General features: G+C 46.0%; 1 protein-coding gene across 3 annotated transcripts in view; it reads right to left on the bottom strand.

Annotated features, from left to right (window-relative positions):
• Rptor (regulatory associated protein of MTOR complex 1) overlaps positions 1 to 20,322 on the bottom strand; it is a 366,523-nt gene that overhangs the window by 82,805 nt on the left and 263,396 nt on the right. For all 3 annotated transcript variants that reach the window (XM_003464795.5, XM_063241865.1, XM_063241866.1), the window contains 4 exons: positions 17,424 to 17,499; positions 15,324 to 15,425; positions 10,316 to 10,399; positions 8,635 to 8,745 (listed from right to left, as the gene is read on the bottom strand). In XM_003464795.5, coding sequence (XP_003464843.1) covers positions 8,635 to 8,745; positions 10,316 to 10,399; positions 15,324 to 15,425; positions 17,424 to 17,499 — 373 coding nt within the window. The remainder of the gene's footprint in view (positions 1 to 8,634; positions 8,746 to 10,315; positions 10,400 to 15,323; positions 15,426 to 17,423; positions 17,500 to 20,322) is intronic.

Here is a 20,322-nt window from a genome sequence, read left to right as displayed (position 1 = left end):
ACTGTCTCTGTCTCTTTCTCCTAGGGACCAAATTCAGGACCTTTGCTCTGAGTTACATCTCCAGTCTTTTCTTTTAGAAACAAAGTCTTGTTAAATTGCCCAGGTTGGGCTCAAATTTGTGATTCTCCTGCCTTGGGCTTCAAGAGTGCTGAGATGATAGGTATGTATGACACCATACTCAGCTCTGTCCTTCAGTGAGCAGACTATGTCATCCGGGAACATGCCCATTGCATGAATATTCTCTGAGCTGTTTGCAGTATTTGCCTGTCATCCTCTTAATGCTCCAGAAAGACGTTGCTGCTGCCATTCCAGACATTGGGAAGTGTGTATTCTCTGCTTCCTTATTGATCTGAGATTGGTTTATCAATTTTATTGATTTAGGCCAGCTTTGTTTTCAATACTGTTTCACGGTTTTCTTTTACACTGATTTTTCACTCTGGTTTTTATTATTCTTTCTCCTCCTGCTTTGGGTTTACTTTTACTTTTACTAATATCTTAGGGAGGAAGTTGTGGCCACTGATCTCACTTCCCTGCTTCTCTTCCTGTGTGCAATTAATGTTATATAGTCCCTTTAGCACTGCCTAGCAGTGTCCCACAAATTTTGTTATGTTGTACTTTTATTTCCACTAAGAACAAAATATTTATTTTCCTCAAGATTCCCTCTTTGAAAGCTCTTATTAAAATTTCATTTTACATCTTAATATAAAGGTTTATATTTCTTGACCATTATATTAAATTACACTTATATAATACTTATTTGAAATAGGTCAGTATTTAATTATAATACATTTAAAACTTTAATGTCACATATTTATGTTTTATTCTTATTTAAAATTTACACCTTATAACTTAAAACATTTGTTTACTGAGAAGTATACTGTTTGGTCCTCAAGTGTTCTACGACTTCCTTGATTAACTACAAGAGTGCACTTGACTCTGCTAAGGTTTCAGAACCCACTGTGCACATTTGCATACCCTTAAATGAGCTGAGCTGTGGTTTTAGCCGGGATGTGGTCTGTCACTTGAAAAGCACACAGTCTGAGGTTGTGGAGAACAGCAATCTCTAGTGGTGGTGGGCTGGTAAGGTCATTCATTGCTCTCTCCTTGCTGATTTCCCTACTTGTTCTGTCCACGACGGAGACAGAAAATCAAAATCTCTAAGTGTAATTGTGGATTTAGTTACGTCTCTGCAGTTTATAAGGTCCTGTTGCATGTTTTTGAGTGAATAAGTATTGTTGTCTTAATACCCAATACTCAAAATGAGGGAAGGAACGATTTAGCTCAGTTTGTGGAGGCCTCAGTCTATACTCAGCTAGTTCCAAGGCAGAGTGGCAAGGCTAAGGGGCAACTGTTCACAGTGGTGGGAAACAGCAAGAGCAACAAGACCAAAAGGGGAGGAACATGGAGAGAAGACTCCTTCTGTCCCTTATACTGTGTATAGGCCACACCCACTTGGGTGTAGCACTCACACCCATAATCCCAGCATTGGACCATGAGTTATTCACAAACTCTAGAAGCCTGCCTCTGTGACGGCATGAGGCTTTGGGAGAACATCTAGCCTCAAACCATAACATTCTGCCCCTAGCCCTCCAAAGACTCTTGCACATCCTTTATACAAATGACGTTTAGTCTATCTCCAAGAGCTGCTAAAGTCCTAACAGTTTCAGCACTGATGAAAGGCCCAAGTCCAAAGTCTCCTCTGAGATTTAAGGCAAACTCTTAGCTGTGAGACCTTGTACAAACAAAAAGAAACGGAAATACTTCCAGCATTCAAAGGCACAAGATTTCCATTCCAAAAGGTACAAACAGGGGGATACAAAGGATTGGGACCAAAGCAAGTCCAAAATCCAGCAGGACAAACATTTAAGTCCTGTAGTTCCGTATGCAATATCCAAAGCAATCTGGTTGTGAACTCCAAAGGGCTTGAGTGACTCCACTCCTACAGCACTTCCAGCATTGTAGCTCTCACGTCTCTCTTGGGTTGGCTTTGCTCCCTCCTTGCAGCTTTCCTTAGATGATCTATGCTCCTGGCTTTTCCAAACTTTTGGGTTCTCCATTATACCTTTGGCTTCACACTCACAGCTTCACACACTGCCCTCCTCTCAGGCCTTCTGAAATCATGGTGGAAGCCTTTTTAACCTCAGAACTTGTGCATTCTGCCTGTGCTTAAAACCAGTACAACGTGATGATGCTGAGGTCTACTGCCAGCTGGAGCAGTAGCCAGGCTTTCCTCTCTCTTGGCTGTAGGGGTTGAGTGCCTGGATCGCTCGCACTCTGAACCTGACTGTGAGGAGCAAATTCTCTATGTCACTGCCATTCTGGAACTGGGTAAGGCCGCCACCATTTTGAAATTTGGTGTGTGTGTGTGGTGCTCCATTCTGGAACATGGTGTTCCGTGGCTTTCTCCTTAAAGCAAAGTTTTTCACTTTTGCAGTTCTAAGGCTGCAAAGGATGGTGACCCACTGCTTTCCATGATGTCCCATTCTTTTGTTCTTTCTTAGCAACTGAGATATCAGCTCTTTGTAGTCCACAGCTTTACTGTAGCTTTCTTTTTAGCCAAACTCTCAATGTTTTAAATCATCCTTCTGGGCTCTTTGCTATTGATTTGTAACACAAATCTGACAAAAAGCCCCCAACAATAGCCATGCCATCTCATTTGACTGCCTTGAAATTTCTGCTGCCAAATTAATTAGTTCATTGCCCTTAATTTCAGTCTCAGTCAAAGTCTTTGGACACAAGCAAAATGCAGATGAATTTTCTGCCAACCTATAAGATACACCATCTGGATGGAGCCCAAAAATGTGGACCAATTTGGTCCTTCCCAGCTGAAACTTCCCGAATCTGGGCTTTAGAGGTTTTCTGATTTGAGCTCTGACTAGAATCTCCCATACAAAACAGCCAAAGCAGTTCCAGGGCTACTTTCAGGTAGTATCTCTGAACCTTTCCAAGGTTCAGAGGCATTCCCCAAAGGCTCTTGAACCACATGGTCAGGTATAGTCATGGCATAACCCCACTCCACTATACAAAATTCTGTCTTGGTTTTTTTTTTTTTTTTTCTCTCATTGCTTGGACAAAATACCTGACACCCAAAGTGAAGGAAGGGAAGGTTTATTTAGCTCCCATTTTGTGGAGGTTTCAGTCTATAATCAGCTGGCTTCAAGGCAGAGTGGCACATGCTTTTGGGGGCCATTCAGACTCAAACCATAACAACTGTGCCTTTTGGAAGATCAGACTCCTTGAGCCCATGAAGACCTTCTTTCCCTGGTAACAACCTGGATGGTGTCACCTGATACTCCAATCTTCTTTTGCTTAGTGGTAGCATGGTATATGTCTTCTATCCTTTTACCTTAACCTACTGTTGTCTTTTTATTGAAAATGCACTTTTTATAGGCAACATGTCTCTCTAATTGTGGAATTCAGACTACATATGACTACTGATATGGTTAGGTTTAACTCTATCATCTTATTTTTTTTTTTTTAGGGGTCTCATCTAGTCTTTGTTCCTTTTCTTTCCTTTTATACAGTTGTATGTATGAACTACTTCGTATTTTCTCCTTTGTTGGTTAATTCTAATTCTTCTTTAATTCTAGTAGTAGTTAAGAGTTGCAAACTACATCTTTCTTTTCTTTTTTGTATGTTGAGGAAAGAATCTAGCCTTATGCATTCTAGGCAAGTGCTCTACCACTGAGTTGTCCTAGGCCTGGATGACATCTTTACCTCTCATAGTTTACTTCCAGGTAGTATTAGACCACTTCAAATAAAGTATAAGAATCAGAAAATAGAATTTCATTTTGCCTCTCCCAACCTTTTTGCTGTTATCATTATGTACTCTGTTGATACATCATAAACTCCATAGTGTGCTGTTCTTACTGTTATCAATTACCTTTTAAAGAGATTAAAAAACAGTTCTCTCTGGAGTTCTCATTCCTTCTTGTACATTAATGTTCACTTCTGATTTTAATGTTCTACAATTTAAAGGATTTTTGCCAACATCCATTCCCATAGTAGGAGTCTTCTGGTGATAAAGGCTTTTATGTCTTTAAATGTCTTTTTTGGGGCCTCTACTTGTGAAAGACACTCTGGGTGAAGAATTTTAGTTTGATGGTTTTTTTTGTTGTGGTGTTGGTATGGTATTGAGCCCAAGGTCTCATTTATGCTACATGGAAGTATCCCTCCAAAACGCATGTATTGAAGGCTTGATAACCACAGTAGCTGTGTTCAGAGATAGGGCTGAGAGGTGACTGGATCATGAGGGTGCTCATATCATCAATGAAATAATCTATGGATGAATGGGCTTTAGGAGCTCAGGCCTGATTACAGGAAGCAGGTCACTGGAACCCTTTGCTTCCTGGAGGTCACGTAGTGAGCAGCTTTTCTCTGCCATAATGTTGCCTTGCTACAGGCCCAAATGTGGTAGGCAGCTGAGCGTGGACTGAAATCTCTGAAACTATGAGCCAAGCTAAGCCTTTCTCCCTTTACATTATTCTTAGGTATTTTGTCACAGCAACGAAGAACTAACACACCAGTTCTATGACTGAGCTGCACACCCAAGTCTCTTCATTCATTCATTCATTCAAAAACACCGATTCCCTAAATTTTTCAGAATAGCCTTGAACTCATGCTTCTGCCTCCAGAGTCACTGGGATTACAGGTATGTGCCCCAGTTCTTGGCTTAGGCTCATAGATTTTTCTCCCATTGTTTTAAAAATGTTGCTTTACAAAAAAAAAAAAAACCAAAAATAAATAAATAAATAAATAAATAAATAAGTAAAAGGGGCTAGGGATTTAGCTCAGAGGCATAAGCACCTGCCTTGCAAGCAGGCAGTCGTGAGTTTGATCCCCGGTACCAATAAAAAATAATAAAAAAAAGACAAAACAAAACAAAAACAATGTTGCTTTACAGTGGTAATTTTTCCCTGATTTTGGTAAGAAAGGTGCTGCTGCCCTTGTCTTTGTTCACTTGTCTTGGGGCTTGCTGAATTTCCTCTGTGGCTTCCTAGTTTTCATCAAATTTGGAAAATCTTTAGCCATTAGTTCTTCAAACATCCTCTGTGCCTATCCCTCAGGAGCTCCAGACACCACGTTATATCTGTTGCAACTGCTGGATAGTTCAATGACAGTCCTTGAATTTTTAAAAATTTTCTTGTCTTGTGTTTTCCTTTTGGATAGTATCCATTCCCTTTTCTTCTATAATGTTTAATCAGATGTTCATCCTATTCAGAGTCTTTTTCATGTCACAGATTGTCACTGTCATCTACAGAAGTTTGACTGGGTGCTTTTTATATCTCCAAAGCTTAAATACATAGAACAGACTTCTCATACTGTTTTAATGTCCTTGTCTTTCAATTCTAACATCTGTGCATGTCCAAATGAGTTTCAACGGTTAGATTGTCTTTTTTTTAACCTCATGATAGATCTTATTTCTTGATTTTTCATCTGCCTGGTAATTTGATGGTGAAGTGAGGGAAGAGTGACATTGTGCAAGGAGTGATTTACAAGAGATGTTCTGGGTCAGATTACTTTGAGTGTGTCAGGACTCTAAAAATGCTCCTTGTCCCAAGCAAGGCCACCTGTATGGTCAGTGACCTCACAATGTATGAAGTCCCTTAGTTAAAGGACAAGTGCATTGGGTCAGAAATATAGTTCTGTGGCACAGCGCCAGCCTAGCAAGTGCAGGGGAGTTCAATTCCCAGTACCAAAAAAAAAAAAAAAAAAAGGACAAATGATCAGATGATTCATTTGTACCTTACTCTACCCTCGCGATCTCTTCTTTTGCCCACACAAAGCCATCCTTTTGAGAATCTGGTTAATTCCTGAGTCTTCCAGAAGCCTCTAGCAAAACAGTACATAGTGATGCCCAAAAGCTGAATGGGAGAGAAAACGGGTCCCAATGTGCCCTATGCTGCACCCAGCCAGAGTGAGCCCACCATTTTCCAACTCACAGTGGGGCTAGCAGGAAGGTCCTAGGGGGCTGACAGGCTCCTGATAAGAGAAAAGAGTCTGGACAGTCTCATTATCCTCACAGTGTACCCTGCCCTGCAAACCCACAAGGGCACACTCAAGGAGTCACCTGGAGGACTGAGCTCAGTGAGGGCACAGTTCAGGAGATGCGGGGAGGCTGGCTACCCAGTGTAGCCAGATGTTAGGAGAGGAGGGATGACTGCTTAAACGCAGATAGAGCTGTAATCTTGGGGAGTTACGGCCAGGGTAATTATGAAAGGAAGGATGAGGTAAATAAGGCTTGATTTCAACGGGAAAGGTTTCAAAATATCCCTCCATGGGATGATTGTTGTTAAATAAATAGGTACAGCAAGCTGGGTAAGAAATTAATTCACAGGATGGTCCCCAGCGCCTGTGGGTATTTACGAGAACATTACAGCAAAGGGCATTTCCAGCTGGGCTGTGGAACTGTGCATCATGCAGTGTGACAAACAGCTCTTTTGGCATCAGGCACAGTGTACTGAGGGCTGCCCCTCCCCAGGGTGAGCATGAGAAACCATGTGGCCCTGGGAGAGAATAGGAACAAGAGGAGGATATAAACCCTGTTCCCTACATGCCATAGTGCAGTGATCAGCTCTGAAGGTAGAGACAGATATAGCCTCTCCTAAAATGACTAATAAAGATAAGACCTACGCCCAGGTACTAAAGGCACTACAAGGACAGACCATTGTGAGAATCAAAGCTGGCTTAAACGTGTTCATGCAGTTCATGCAGGAAGGGCTAGGTGAGGCTGGGGGTGTAAACTCCAGTGTGCTTAATCACAGTCGCACTGCTCACTGCTCCAGGTTCCAGACCTGCTGCTCATTGCCTGTGCTTGCTTACCTGTTGCCTTTTCTGTCCTGTGGGTGCCTTTTCTGCTCTCTGCTCCCTCAACTTGTGCTTTGTTTCATAGCAGATCTGTTTTGTGTACCCAAGAGCCCTTCCATATGGTACCATGGCCAAGCACCAAATAACAGTGTCAGTAAATTTCTAAATGTTCTGGCACAAATGCCAAAGACAATGGGATAGAAGAGAAACAGTTCTGAGATGACTTTCTGAGAAAAGTCCTTCTGTTACATAATGTGGTTCTTCAATGAATTTGAAGGGTAAAATGGAAATGACAAACAAGGATTGCTTTCTGAATCACAAGACCAAACTTTCAGCATGGAAGAACAAGTCTTAGTGTAACAGAGACAGGCAGTATGTGTATGAGATGTGCTTTGCTGCTGTCCTGATGCTGAACCTCCCTGTTGGAGGTGGCGGCCCAAGCACCATCACGGTGACTCACAGAAGCCGGTGATGCATGGGAGTGAGGATGGCTTGCTGGGATAAATGAGGAAATGGATTCAAGTTCAGCCCTTTAATTCTTAAATCTGGTAAAGTTACCAATCTTTTAAGTAGTAACTGCTTATTAGAAGTTAGCTTAATGGGCAGGAAGGTAAATATTTTGTTAAAATATATAACTATCTGGTCATTACAGAACAATCAACAGAAGAAATCACTGGTTGGATTCCAGGTGCAGAACACAAGACTCAGCAAGAGTCAAAGCTGAGCACAAGGTGATGGTCAAATTTGAAGTAGCAGTTGAAGGTAGAGAGGGCGCAGTTCCTAGCATCAGCAAGACCATGCAAATCAGGAAATTACCTGGGTATTTCCAGTACTGCAATCAGGTAACAATGGACTAAAGTCCTAGTAGATACCCTTAGCCAGAAAAAAAAGAGACTTAAAAACTGGCTGAGAGGTAACAGGTTGTTCTTGTTTGCCACTGTAATGATGGTCTACATAGAATGTCCAAGACACTCTACTGGGGAAACCACTTGAACTAATAAGAACTGAAAAAGGCTGCTGAACAAGATCAATGCACAAACACTGATACAGGTCCTCAACACAAAGTGGAAGAACACATAAGGAAGACAGCACTCACAAGAGAAGCAATCGGAGGTGATACACTTAGGAAAAGCCATCTGCACGTCCTCCACAGTGGTTAGCAGGTTTTGTCCCCCTTGTACTAAAGCTGAATGAGTACTTATGGTGTGGGGAGATGGCTGTCCAGGAGAGCAGTGCCCAGGTGAAAGGAGAGACATGGCCAGATCGGCATGGGTGGGGCTGAGCAAGTGCCCAGGGAACCTATGAGAGGTCAGGTCAAGGAACCAAGGTCTGGGCTGGACTTGAGTCCATGCATTTATTAGTTGGGATGTGTCGGTAGCAGCCCCTATCTTTGGATAAGAGCACAGTGCAGAGGACAGGTCAGCCTAGCATGACCAGCAGTTGGACAATAGGCCCCAGCAAATACAGCTGAATGATGCCCACAAGAACAGGTGGGGTGAGGCAGATACAGGGGAGCACAGGCAGGTCCTAGTGATCAGTGTGATGTAGTGAACGGAGCAAGGAGGAAGCCACTAAGGGAAGAGTGGGGACAATGACGGGAGTCTATGAAGAGCCTCCCATCACCCAGAGATAGCTTCTAGGGCAGCACCTTGTCCTGGAAGACAAGGGGCAGGCAACAGTACCTACAGGTGTCAGGCTGGGGAACAGGCTAGAGGAGGAGCTGGTCTCACCCCACACTCATTGTCCCTGTCATGAGAAGTGGAGAAGCCCAGGGTGGGGTACAGAGCATAGTTTCCTACTCTTAAGAAGACAGATGGAATTACTCACACTGTCCACCGCCAAGATCTTGGCCCAGATGAAGACGAGGAGCGGCCGCAGCTCACGGGCTGAGCTCTGGAGCAGCTTCAGCACATAGGGAAAGATGCCCACAGACAGGGCCTGTGGGGAGAAACAGCATTAGCATGGCCTGTCCCAGTCCTACATTTGCCCGCCAGAGAGCAAGGTGGCACTGACGACTGTCCATGCAGCTCTGGCACAAGGGTGGCTGCTCCCTTCAATATGTGTGGGAAATGAGACAGGAACAAATGTACCTTGCTGAAAAGGAGGAGGGCTTCCTGAAGATGTGCGCCTCTCTGGCTTTATGCTGAGCAGCTGCCAGAACTGCCTGCCCTGGCTTGTCCTGAGTTGGTGGGAGCTTTTCCTCATGGAGGAACATGCTGGGGGAAGAAGCACACAAGCATTCTTCCCAGTTTTAGATTTTCCTCCCTCCTTTAGTGTTAATTATTCTTCCTAATTTTAGATTTTCTAAAGTTCTTCTCCTTCAATGTTGCCTTATCCATGATCACTCTTTGTTACCATTATCTAATTAGTGAAAAATGTTAAACATTAGCAGAGAGACTACTTGGTGACTTCTGCATGCTCATGGGCAGCCCCTGGCCACACAGTCCCTCTCCTGGCCTGCTTGCTCCTCCTCTGCGCTCTCTGCAGCAAATGAGTGCCACGAAACTTCACTTGTAGTGCACATCACTTACCATGAACAATCATTCTTCCATAATGTGCAGTTTGTATACAATTTCTCATTGTTGTGAACACTAATTTTTGTTTTTGTTTACTTTAAGACAGGGTCTCCATATGTAGTGAAGATTAGACTTGAACTCAGGAACCTCCTGCCTTAGCCTCCCCATTACAGGTGTGCACCACCATACCTGGCTGTGTTCTGTGAACACTGATTTTTCAAACTTCAGTTTTCAGTAAATGGGGAGGCAAAGGGAATGGGAAATAAAACAAGTAAAACAATAAGATACATTATGCATGGGTACAAATTCTCTATGATGAATGTGATCAATATGTACTAATAAAAAACAAAGTTAAAAAGACTTCAGTTTTCATACATTTATTTGTAAACAAAAACAAAGAAGGTCTATATATTGCAATTGGAAGACGGGTCTCTTGAACCTTCTTACATCTATAGATTTTCCCTCAATTTCTCTTTTATTTCTTTTGTGATTTATTTGTTGAAAAAATGGATCATTTCCTGGTTCAGTGTTGGCCACTCTTTTCTGTCTAAAATGGCACTGCTACTCTTCTAGAAAATGCGTAATGAAAGAAGTATTTCAGAACTGTGTCTCAATAATAGTGAAGGGATAGTGGATGGGGCTGCAGAGTCCTCCTGAGAGAAAAACACCTCATTAAGTGGCGGGACTCGCTGCTCAGGGCTCCCAGGCATAGGGCCGAGCCGCTGCATAAGAAGCAACCCACCAGCTGCGCTTTGTTTCTTGCAAAGGCCAAGTCCAACATCAGATGGAAAGAGGGTAAAGAGAAAACAGTAGCCCCAGCACTCTGCCCGGAGAGTGCCACGCAGGCATGTGGACAATTCCCGGGCAGAGGGTCATCCCAGACCACACAGGGTGGCTGCATCTAGACCATTACATAAGCCCCAGACTGTCACACACAGTCTGCTCTCTGCTCTCCCCAGTCCTGACCCCCAAGGTAAGGAGAAGGCACGCACCAGGCTCACTGCCCAGGGACCCAAGTCCAGAAACCTTCCCAGCAAGTCCAAGGCTCTCAGCCGGTGCACCTGGCTTAGCAGCACCTGGGAAAAAAGGACAAAATTGCATTTTTGGAGTCATTTATGTCGACATCTACATTGCAGGTCATGCATATCCAGTCTCTTTGACCTGGGCCTTTTCTACCCACTGTCGCATCTTCATAGGTATTTCCAGAGCCTTGCTTTGTCCTGGAGCCTTTGCTGGGTCCTGAGGGAGTGACCAGGGATATGTGCTCATCTGCACGGTGATGATGGGCAGTGCCAGAAGACCCACAAGCCAAATCTCTGACCTGGTTGGGGCTAGAAAGGGGTACTGTCTCTGCTGAGAAGATGCACAGGATGCAGCCAAGCAGCCAGATCCTGAAGGCGGACTTGTGGGGATTACTGTATTATGAGAGAAGGAGGAAAGGGCAGGTGGCTGGTCTGCCTGGGGCATCCATGGGTTAGGGGAAACTCCTATGACTGACCCTCTTGATTCTGCAGCTTCACACAGTTAACTGTCCATGGCGAGTGAGACACACCTCAGTGCTGCCACCACTCACTGTGAGAGATGGCAATCCAAGACTCTAAGTGACACAGGATTTTATGCTATGATTATTAGTATCTACTTTTAATATCTTTGTCAATAAAGAGTACTAGGGAAAATATCAAAAAGTGGTTCTTACAAACAGAACAGTTTTCCTATTTCTGTTGACATATATATTCCCTCCTCCACCCCTAGGATTGGGAATCCAAGCCAGAGGCTTCCCGCCGAGCTGCACCCTCAGGCCCCAGCCCACTTTTGAACTACTGTGAGACAATGTTTTGCTTCTAAGCTGCCCACGATGGACTTGAACTTGCCATTCTTCAGCCTCATCCTCCTGGAGGGCTAAGGGTATGTTGGTTCATACTTCTAAGAAACTGAAGCCCAATATAAATTTAAATTATTTTAAAAACATAGATTGGTTTTTTTGGGCGTGGGGGTTGTATCTGTACTTTAAAAAATAAAAATATGATTAGGCTTGGAATGTAGCTCAGTGACAAGTTCTTGCTGGTGTTCACAAGGACCTGGGTTGTGCCCCCAGCATGGAAAACAATAAACCAGACAATCAAAAATCAAGACAAAAACAATCTCCTCCTCTAAAACCCTCTAAGTTCCTATTTTAGACTACCCCAGGGTGCATGGGAATTATGGAAATCAATGGCAGTGATCTAAGTGAGCCACTGTGGTTTCTTTTCATGGGTGCCACGTCAGACTAATGATTAAGTGTGGCTGCAGGAACCCCAGAGTTGCTAAGGCAAGTCAGCTCTATCTGCCCACCGCACAAGACAGTATTCAGACTCCTGGCTTGAGGCTTGCCAGTAGAGCTGCTTCGTGCAAAGCTGATCCTTGAGGTCTAGCCCCAGGTTGTATCTGCAGGCCAAGGTACTCAGAAACCCTGAGGAGCAGCACCATCACAGCATCTGATACCAGTGTAGACAACATATATGCATACATATAATAAGGTCACTCTGGGTCATTATTCTGCTGCCTCCTGGAAATAACCCTACACTTTCAGAACCCACATTTACTTGAAAATAAAAAAGTGCCCTGAGAGCAAATGGGGTTTTTGTATCATACTGACTTGTAAGATCTGTGTAAAGGTACTAAAATTTTACCCTATGAAGTAATTCTTCCCTTGCTTTTCTATAGTGTCAACCTTCTTCATTCTTTAACCTGGGCCATCTCTGCTTACGTACTACCACAAGAGGAGGCAGACAGGGAAGAAAGTCCTAGCGAGAACTGCACAGAGCCAGACGGTTGCCACAAGGCTGTAAGACTCAGGAGTTCTGCGTAAGGAGATGGATAACTCCTCAGAAGCAGTTGCTAGCCAACTGCAAAGACTTGTCGTTTCCTTCCTATTCCTTCTGTTGACTTGCATTTTCAAAAGGCAAGAAAGGACACAGAGTTGCTTGGGAGAGGTAAACTTGCATGTTTATATTTATCTGAGGGATTAGAACCCAGCAGAGCTGAGGAAGCCTCACACTGGCCCCCAGATGTGGTCACAGGCTAATATTTCTTTCTTTCTTTTTTTTTTTTTTATCGGTACCAGGGATTGAACTCACGACTGCCTGCTTGCAAGGCAGGCACTTATGCCACTGAGCTAAATCCCCAGCCCCTAGGCTACATGTTTCTTGAGTTTGAGGCTAATGTTTCTTTAGTGCTGATGGTAGAGAAAAGTCACTCTGAGGGGTTGGGGATTTAGCTCAGTGGCATAAGCACCTGCCTTGCAAGCAGGCGGTCGTGAGTTCGATCCCTGGTACCGATAAAAAGAAAAAAAGAGAAAAGTCACTCTGGCTAGTAGGGAAAGTCTGCAAAAGTCTACAAAGTCTTTATTAAGATGCTTCTTCCCTTAAGGAACATTTCTTCCCTTGCCAAGACAGTAGAGGATAATGTATGGATAACAGGGTACAGGCTTTGGCAATAATAAAGGTTCTTAAAACAAAGCCTGGGGAAGTAACTGAAAGGTAAGAGGCTGGCTATAGGCCATGCCAGTAAGGATGGCACATTTCTGTACTCTTTTCTTTTCTTTTTTCTTTTTTTGGTACCAGGGATCAAACTCACGATCTTGTGCTTGCCAGGCAGGTGCTTACACTGCTAAGCTAAATCCCCAGTCTTTTCAATAAAGGTTCATCCACCAACCCAGGTGGGGAATAGCTGGGAGACAGATCTTCCATGCGATGAAGAGCTTGCTGCTTGAATTTGCCTGAAAGGTCACACTTAGAAAATGCCTCAGTTCTTTTCATGCTTATTTCTTTTTATTTTGGCATCCAAAGGTGACTCTAGAGCCCTTCTCTTTCTGCAAGGGAGTGTGGATTGTAAATGGAACATTAATGCCTGGCACTATGCCCCAGCTTTGGGGAGGACCAACTCCACTCTGCTGCACCGCTGAATGAAAATTATCAGTGACACTGCTGACACAGGTAGACTGAGAGGGACTGTAGAGAATGGCCACTCTTAGTCTGCTCCTGACCTGCACTTTAACACTCAGCTTCCTTCTTGCATTTGTTATTGTTGTATATTTTTGTTGTTGTCTACAGTTCACTTTGTAATCCCAGGATCGTCTTAAACAAATCTAGAAGCATATAAGGAGAACAGTAACCATTTTTACATTCTTTTTATAATGTCAGACAAGAAGCAGCAACAGTATACAAAAAGTACCAAAAATATCTACAGTGAAATGTGGCACAAAGTTATTCTTTCTTGCCCACCTGATTAGTGATGCCAGCAGGAACAGGCTATTGTCACAGTTTACATTTACATGCTCTCTTCCTTCTCGCCTTTTTGCTGGCTGGGATTCTTTTTTTTTTTTTCCCTTTTTGATATCAGCAATTGAATTCATGGCCTTGCACTTGCCAAGCAGACGCTGTGCTGCTGAGCTACATCCCCAGCCCAGGTTGGGATTCTTTTTTTTTTTTTTTGTCTTTTTCATTTTTATCGGTACCAGGGATCGAACTCACGACTGCCTGCTTGCAAGGCAGGCGCTTATGCCGCTGAGCTAAATCCCCAGCCCCTACCAGGTTGGGATTCTTGAGCAGAGTCCTAGACAGAGAAATCTCAGTTCTATGGCAGGTGAATAATCTCCCAAACCTGCAAGGCTGGCTGGCACAAGGCAGAGCACACTCACACGGAGAAGGGAGGGCTGCCATGTTCAATGGTGAGACAGAGATAAACTGCACCTCTGTTTCCCAAATGGTCTCACAGAAGTGGAACCACTCGGTGAATGTTTGATACAGAGAAGATGGATGGTGCTGTCCATCACAATGCCGTTAGCAGCCTTAATAAGAAAGTACAAGCCCTTCTTGGAAGGAAGTGAGGCAGATGGCCTTGGACAGGTAGTGATGAAACTTATGTCCTCATTTGAGGGATGCAGAATAACATGACTGGTGCTTGGGTAGTGAAGACCTTATGGGCTGCCTCTAGACACTCGGTCTCCCCACCAGGGGCACTGTTTTCCCTAAGTCCCCAGCTGCCCAACCAGATTTATTCGAGGATGTGGGCGGGGCCTTCCTACTTCCCCTGTGCTTGACTATACAGATTCTGGCCTCAGTTCAACAGTCTCTGCCCTCATTGCACAAGTGTTTTCCAGCTTCTAAAATATGTTATTAGATCTGGCATGAACACTGCTCAGTACTTTTAAAACTCACTGGATGCTGTCCCAGAGTAAAACAGCTTTTTTTACATCACAATCCAGCCCACAGTCACCCTAGCAAATACACACCCACTGGAATCCTCCTCATCTTATTACCTGGGCTATAACTTAGTACGCCTGTCCCATCTTGCTAATCAATGGATCAGCTAGGGGAATACACAAACCTGATCCAAATGGGGTCATGATGTGACACAGGCCGGGTGAATGACTGGCCTTGGAATGGCACGTCCTCTTCTGAGAGCAGTGTGTGGACAAGCTCCAGTTGCAAAGGAAGGCTGATGGTTCTGGGTTGACATACTGACCGCCTTGTTAGCTAACACAGTGGCTCGGTCAGAAAGCCCACTCGGGCCATTCATAGCCGTGCAGAGCACTTCTTTTCCTCACAGGACTAACTTACATCCTGTGTCTTTCCAAAAGGCAGGCCATGATGCCAAGAGCCTGTGTCAAAATGGAGCTCTTGACAATAGTATTTCATGACTTTCTAAAGTGCAAACGGGGGGTCATGGCGGGGGAAGAGAAACTTCATCACAAACAAATATATTTAACTGGGAGCAGAGGAAGGGAATCCAATGACTTCACCAGGAAAGTCCATTAGGTAAGAGTAGGCTCCCTTGACTTCTGATTGGAGCCATGTAATTTATTTAACATCTAGTCCAGAACACAGCGTGGCAAAGGAGGGGTGATGCTCCAAACCTTCATATGCATGCATGCAAGCACACACATGCGCAGGTTGTCACGGGTAAATGAGCCCCTTGGGGACTCTGAACTTTGGCTTCTGTCTGTCTGAAGCAACTCACCTGCAGAACAATGGGCAGCTGCTCAGGGGGGCTCCGGTTCTCCACACCCATTGTGAGCCATACCTGGAACGCGGTCAGCTGCTCTGCAAAGAATGGGCTGTGCTGTGGGAGAAGCAGAGGAGCTGGTCAGGTCTATGCAGCGCCTGCTTGCCCTGGCCCCATGACAAGGCAGAGTGGTGGGACCTGTGCACAGCCTGGATGTGGGCAGGACAGGGGGTGAGGAGGGGCTCGGCAGCTTTGGCCCTGATTGATGAGTATCAATGAGAGGAGAGGAACAGTTGGAAGGAGACACTGGACCTCATCCCAGGGCACACACTTTGTGCTCATGATGTCTATCAGGAATCCATTTGAACACACACAGGCACTGGCCATGTGGTCTATCATTTGGGAAAGGTCTGGCCAGGTGTAACATCAAGTCACTGGCACACAGCATTTTAGAGAGATAAAAGGAGCCCAGGATGGATCCTGGGGTTATAATACTTAGGGGCCAAGGAGATGAGGTGGAACCGGCCAGGATACTATGACAGTCACAGCCTGGAGGGAGAGAAGGAGGGTGTGGTGCCCTGAAAGCCAGGGAGGATGACCTGTCCGGCAGCATCAAATACTGGGGTTGGACTGTGCAAAACCATTGACTGTGTTGGCAGCAGTGGCCATTAAGAACAGCCTGGGGTTGGGTATCTGTAGAAATGGAGTGAACCAGAATAGAGGAAAAGGGACGGAAGAGTCTCAAGTGTAGATAGTTTTCTGAAGGAATTCAGTTAAAAGAGCAGGGTGGTAGCCCCAGGAGAAAGTGGATCTGAATACAGTATATAGAGGGGAGAACAAGGGCATGCATATGAGCTAATGAGGAAGATCCAGACGAGAACAGAGGAGCAAAGCTGGGCCCGGCAGGGCAGAGCTGGAGGGTGGGCTGCCAGGGCAGGAGGAAAGTGGAACAGGTAGCCTTTGTGTGGGCAGTGAGTGCTGATGGTGGGCACCTCAGGGCTTCTCTTTCTATTTTTCTGTTCCTCAGGGAAAGTGGGAATGTAAAGCCCTTGGAAAAAAGGGCAGGTGCAGAACAGACAGAAGAGGGAGGGAGGAGGGGTGGCAAAATTTCTCTCAGCGCCTCTATGTCCTGCTTGACAGGGTGATCACAAAGCAGGTCACAGCAGGCGATGCTGCCTGGGTCTGGGCTCTCCAGACCATGAGCTTAGCTGAGTGGGCACAGAGCAGGTGGGAGGCAAAGGGAGTGAGGGCATACGAGGAGCCTGGCTGTGGGAGTGGGCTCGGGGACTGGCTGCTGGGCATGACAGCCCATGCTACCAGTCCCCTGGAGAGGCCACAGTGGGGACCAGATACCACCCCACCACCCATGCACTGCTACCTGATTTGGATATGGTTACACAAGTATGTCCAAGGGATAGAAATTCATCAGGCTGTATGTTTACAGTACACACAATTTTCTCTATGTATGTTATACCACCAGGAAGGTTAAAAATTTAAAAGCTAGTGCACAATCTACATCAGATGCTTTCCTCTCTTGACATCTTGAGTCAGCATAATCATTCCCAAATGCAGAACACTGATTCTAGTGGCTTAGAAATGATGTGTAGTAAGATCCTTGAAAAGATCCTTGGCAAAGATACCTTGCATTGAAATGGAAGTGTTCCATCTAGAGGGAACACACATACAATCAGAAACTGTCTTATGTAAAGAAAAGCAGAGTTCTGATCTCCTGAAAGTACAGAGTGAAACCATGCTCGGACTACAAAAACCCAATTATGTGATTTTTCAGACATCTGTTTCCAGTGCTAGGCCCTGTGCTTTATGGAGAGCTCAGGCCCATGGGGCTGCTCTGGTTAACATCAAGGCAAAGGATACAAGTGGGTGCAGTGGCAGCCTGCATGGACCAGCCATTGTTCTCTACTAAGGTTTGTGAGTATGAAGGGGACCATGTCCCAGCCTCAAGAGTTGAGAGAGGAGGTGGGCAGGCCTTTCACTAGTGGGTGCCAAAAACACTGGCAGGACCCAAAAGGAAATCGCATGAGCTCCCTCTAGAGTTCTGAAACACAGTGGTCTGCAAAGGATGTTAGGTTATAAAGGATGCATGGAGAGACTCACCCTAAAGGCAGTGCCCTCCTCGATGATCGTCGGCAGCTGAGAGAGACATATGTCCACAGCGAGGTCCCAGGCCTGCCTGGGGAGAAAACAGAGGGAGCATCCTGCATTAGCGCATGGCTTCTAGGGTGAGGGGTATCACAGGGAAAGGAGGAGCTGCGTGAGCCACATAGCAATGGTCTGAGGGAGCCTGGAGCTCAGGTCAGTATGCTGGAGTTGTCCTGAGTTGACCCAGGCTGCAGACGTCACCCAAGAAGGGCTCACGCGACGACACAGCACCAGGGCCAGTGGTGCTGGCAGCACACGCCAACCATTTGGTGTGTCACATTTCTTCTCTTTAAAATGGAGCCAGAAAAAGGCTCAGAAAAATCGCAGAACTCTCGCCCCCTCTGGGGTGGTTCCTGAATCTGACGTGACCCTCTATAGCAGGCAGCTTGCTTTTCCCCAAGCAGTGGGGGTTCTGTGGTGGCTGATGGGCAGGACAAAGTGTTTTACTGGGAGCAGGCCTATGGGCCAGAGGCAGGTGGCCCAGCTGGAGACCCTGGAGGTTAGGTGTTGTCGACATGCCCCATATCCTGTGCAGTCATAGGAGGCTCCCTGCCATCACCAGCACAGTCAGGCCCCAGCAGCCTCTTGCCTGAGTGGTTGGGCCAGGGCTATGGAAGCCCAGGGGAATGCTGGCAGCTTTTAAGGACCAAACAGTAGGTACAATGAGTGGAAGGGGAACTTATTCTGGCTGGTGGACCCGGGCACACGCATCAGGTTGTCGTGTCACTGGGACACAGGTTACAGTGGTAACACAGCCCTGGGTAACACACTTCTGGGAGAACACAGCCCAGGACCCCCTGCCAGACAGGCACCCACTCCTACTCCAGCTTTAAAACAGCCCTCTGAGCTCCATTCTGAAACAGTTCTGTGGCTCTGGCATATAAGCCCAGTACAGGATGATGTATATGGCTTCACCAACACATCTTCTTACATAACTGGGGGACAGAGACTCGGTGTCTGGGAGCAGACTGGTTGCTCTTACATAAGACTATCTGCCAGGCACAGCTTCTGAAGGACCCAGGAACAGGAGAACAGTGGAGCTCAGAGTTGCAGCCACAGGCCAGGGTTTAGAAAGGTTTCTGATCTTGATGTAGGTATATAACTTAAACGAAACCATTGATTTCTTATAATTTTTTTTGACTTGCAAGGAAATCACAATGGCCTAACCAATACTTCCATAAAGAATGGCTCTGTAGTGGGATGATTTGTGCCCATCTTCCTGATGATGCTTTGGGAAGGGTGCTACCCAAGGTCAGAGGGCAAGTTGGGGAGGGGCCCAGCACTGTGTGCTGCATAATGCCATCACTGGGCTCTAGGTGTGGGCACCAGATCCTCTAGCCTAGCATGGTACATGGGCCTGAGTCTACATCCTAGTTGCCCTTTCTCATTGAAAACTTGCTTATTACCTAGAGTGGTCTAACACAGGACCTGTGGGAGGCCTCCCCACTGTGAGCGGGTGGATATCCCTTCAACCTACACCCAGCTGCACCTAGCTGAGGATCCTACAGGGATCCTACAAAACTTGACACTTCCTTTCTATTCCCACTTTCTTGAGTTGTCAAAACCACAGTTTTGAGTTTTGTTTCCTAGAAAATAAACTGAGGCACAGGGCAGGTTTGGGTTGAGGACATGTCGGCCAAAGGGTACCAGTGAGGGCTTGGGAGCCCTGATATTGGCCTTGGCTTGGCTGCTTTGTAGAAATGACCAGACCAGGTGTTGCACAGGTAGACACTGGATGCGTGTATCTGTGACACTGAGGGCAGCCCTATTACTACCTCTTTAGAAGGCAAGCTCATACTATGGGATGACTTGTAGCCTCTGCACAGATGCTGTGCTGCCTAGGTGACTTACAAGGAGACACAGGGATGATAGGCACCCTGCACCATCTCCATTGCCCCCTCCCCCAACTTGCTGGGGATTCACTGAGCTAAATATTTGTCCTAGCACATGGCAAGGCACCCAGCGTCCTCTGCCAAGCACCTGCCCACTGCTGGCTGCAGAGGTAGAAGCCTGCTGCAGGCCTGTCCAGCTCACTTCCTGCCATAGCCCTTTCCCTCCCTGCTGCCAACCCTCTGTGGCTGTAGTGGTAAGATGGCAGGAGCAGAAATAATGGTCCAAGCTAAGAGGTACTTAACTCTGACTCATAATGAAGCTAGCTATAGGCCTAGTGGTATAGAGGATGAAGGAGTAGGGCAGTGCGTTCTCCTTTGCTGCTCATCATGCCCACAAGCCCTCTGGTCTCAGCATCAGCCCATGGCTCTCTGGGGCACTGGCAGAAGCCATCCTATTGGATTGCTCTCTTCCTTGCCTGTGGTCTAACCCATGTGTACAAGATTAGACAGCAAGACCTCATCTAAGTCTATGAGGATGGTGCTGCTGTGTGGAACCTGAGGGCAAAGGGTAGAAGCAGAGTCAGAGGCTGGTAGCAGGAGGCAGGAAGCCCCAGTTGAGGAACAAAGGAGCCGAGCACACAATGACCAGGGGTGATGGCCAGAGTGCTACACTGGCCTGAGATAAAAAAGCATCTCAGGATGGCTCGGTGCTGGAGTGAGACAGCAGGCCCCCCAAAGGATCAACTGCGTGTTTCTTCAGGTGCATGAAATCTTATTCTAGTACCTGCTATGCTTCTAGGATGCCTGGGTTTCTACATTGCTTCCTTTGTCTTGCCTGCCCTGTACCCTGCACAATCGGCCACAGATCTCAGTTGTTGTAGGAGCTGCCCCCCACAATCTCACAATGTCTCCTTAAGCCATATGGGTGATGGGGCTTCCTGTTGTTGAACCCTTGACAATGTGACATGGCAGATCCTCTATTCCTCTTGGATTTCACAAGGGTCCGTTCTCATTGCGGTGAA

The sequence above is a fragment of the Cavia porcellus genome, unplaced genomic scaffold (genome assembly GCF_034190915.1).
Source record: "Cavia porcellus strain 051 isolate PalLab524CR breed Dunkin Hartley unplaced genomic scaffold, mCavPor4.1 scaffold_32, whole genome shotgun sequence".
In the NCBI taxonomy this organism is placed as follows: Eukaryota; Metazoa; Chordata; class Mammalia; order Rodentia; family Caviidae; genus Cavia; species Cavia porcellus.
The sequence above is the reverse complement of the archived record's forward strand: the minus strand, read 5'-3'. Positions and strand labels throughout refer to the sequence as shown.